This window comes from Cynara cardunculus, assembly GCF_001531365.2.
Source record: "Cynara cardunculus var. scolymus isolate 2C chromosome LG 10, CcrdV1, whole genome shotgun sequence".
In the NCBI taxonomy this organism is placed as follows: Eukaryota; Viridiplantae; Streptophyta; class Magnoliopsida; order Asterales; family Asteraceae; genus Cynara; species Cynara cardunculus.
The window spans coordinates 1964411-1966305 of record NC_037537.1 but is presented as its reverse complement, the minus strand read 5'-3'; the positions used below and the strand labels follow the sequence as shown (position 1 = coordinate 1966305).

At 39.4% G+C, this 1895-nt stretch overlaps 1 protein-coding gene across 1 annotated transcript; it reads left to right on the top strand.

The window, feature by feature from the left end:
- Positions 1–1141: 1141 nt before the first annotated feature.
- On the top strand, positions 1142–1709 carry LOC112519369 (histone H4-like). Its single transcript, XM_025127439.1, has one exon. The coding sequence runs from the start codon at positions 1186–1188 to the stop codon at positions 1495–1497; it is 312 nt and encodes a 103-aa protein (XP_024983207.1). The 5' UTR covers positions 1142–1185; the 3' UTR covers positions 1498–1709.
- The last annotated feature ends 186 nt before the right edge of the window (positions 1710–1895 follow it).

Sequence of the window (1895 nt, the reverse complement as noted above, 5' to 3'; positions counted from 1 at the left end):
ACACACAAACAACACATGTACATGCATACAAACGACAACGACACATAAAAATATATACATATAACACATAAAAATGAGAAAATAGGGAATCTTGGGAAAAATCCATCGCTGATCCCTCACAGATCAGCGAGGGATCAGCGAGGGAATTGGCAAAAGTCAGATTCCCTCGCTGATCCCTCGCTGATCTGCGAGGGATCAGCGAGGGATTTTGATTTTTGCAAAATCCCTCGCTGATCCCTCGCTGATCTGTGAGGGATCAGCGAGGGAAATGACAAAAATCAAAATCCCTCGCTGATCCCTCGCTGATCTGCGAGGGAATATACTCTTTGAAAATCCCTCGCTGATCCCTCACAGATTAGCGAGGGATCAGCGAGGGATTTTGATTTTTGCCAATTCCCTCGCTGATCCCTCGCTGATCTGCGAGGGATCAGCGAGGGAATTTGCAAAAATCAATTTCCCTCGCTGATCCCTCGCTGATCTGCGAGGGATCAGCGAGGGAATCTKACTTTTGCYAATTCCCTCGCTGATCTGCGAGGGATCAGCGAGGGATTTTGCAAAAATCATTTTCCCTCGCTGATCCCTCGCTGATTTTTCTATTTTCTCATTTTTATGAGCTTGATWYGGTTTCATTGGGCCTTGATGGGCTTGATTCGGTTATTTTACAACCCTTGACATTTGTATAAATATTCAAATCATAATAAATGAACTTTCATTATTTCTATAAATATCTCAATTAATTGGGTTGCAAGGGTTGTACAAATACACAAGGTTGTAAAAGAAATATACCCTATATATATATATATATATATATATATATATCGACTGCACAATGAAAGGACAAAATGATGTAATATATTTACGACGGAATATTTCCGTCGCTGAATCTGTTTAAAATTATCTAGGTCAAATGGAGTCGAGCCTATTTAAATATTATTCTATACATAATTTAATAACACTCATAATGTTATCCATGTCATCAATCCATGATCAAATATGACTCTTGGATTCAACATGATCAACGGCTCACAATCAACCACACTATTTCAYATGGATCAWAAATTCATYCGCCAAAATTCTTYCCCCCCAAATCTCAAAATTTCCACCTTTAGAAACCAACCCACAATCGTTGTTTCACAATTTTTCATTACATTCAAACCCATTTGATTCTTGCAAAGCTGTGTGAAAATGTCTGGCCGTGGAAAGGGTGGTAAGGGATTGGGAAAGGGAGGAGCAAAACGTCACCGGAAAGTTCTCCGGGATAACATTCAGGGGATCACAAAGCCGGCGATTCGRAGACTGGCGAGAAGAGGCGGAGTGAAGAGAATCAGTGGATTGATATATGAAGAAACTCGAGGTGTGCTGAAGATCTTCTTAGAAAACGTGATTCGTGATGCAGTGACTTACACGGAACATGCTCGCCGGAAAACGGTAACCGCCATGGATGTTGTATATGCTCTTAAGAGGYAGGGACGRACTCTRTATGGGTTTGGAGGCTAAGTTTTCCTATTCGATTATGGTACCAAATAGATCTGATCAATGCAAATGCTTACTCTGATTCTGATGTATTTGAATTCAATGAAATTTCAACTTTGTTGTATAATCTGATCTTGCATCTTTGATTCATCATCGTTTTGGGTTTGTTTTTTGTGGGTTAGATCAGTATTTGTTTGTAATGTTTGGGAAGTAAATCAGTTTACAGTTTTATATGATTCTTTAAAATGAGCAATCATTCATGGATGTTTCCCTTGTGATTAAGAGAATTCTTTGAATCTCGTGAGTTATATTAAGAAGGTCAATCCTCAATTGCATTAAAAGTTATATTTACAATTTAGCGACGGATTAGCGATGGAAAATCCGTCGCTGAAAGTGCTTGAAATTCCCTCGCAAATCCGTCG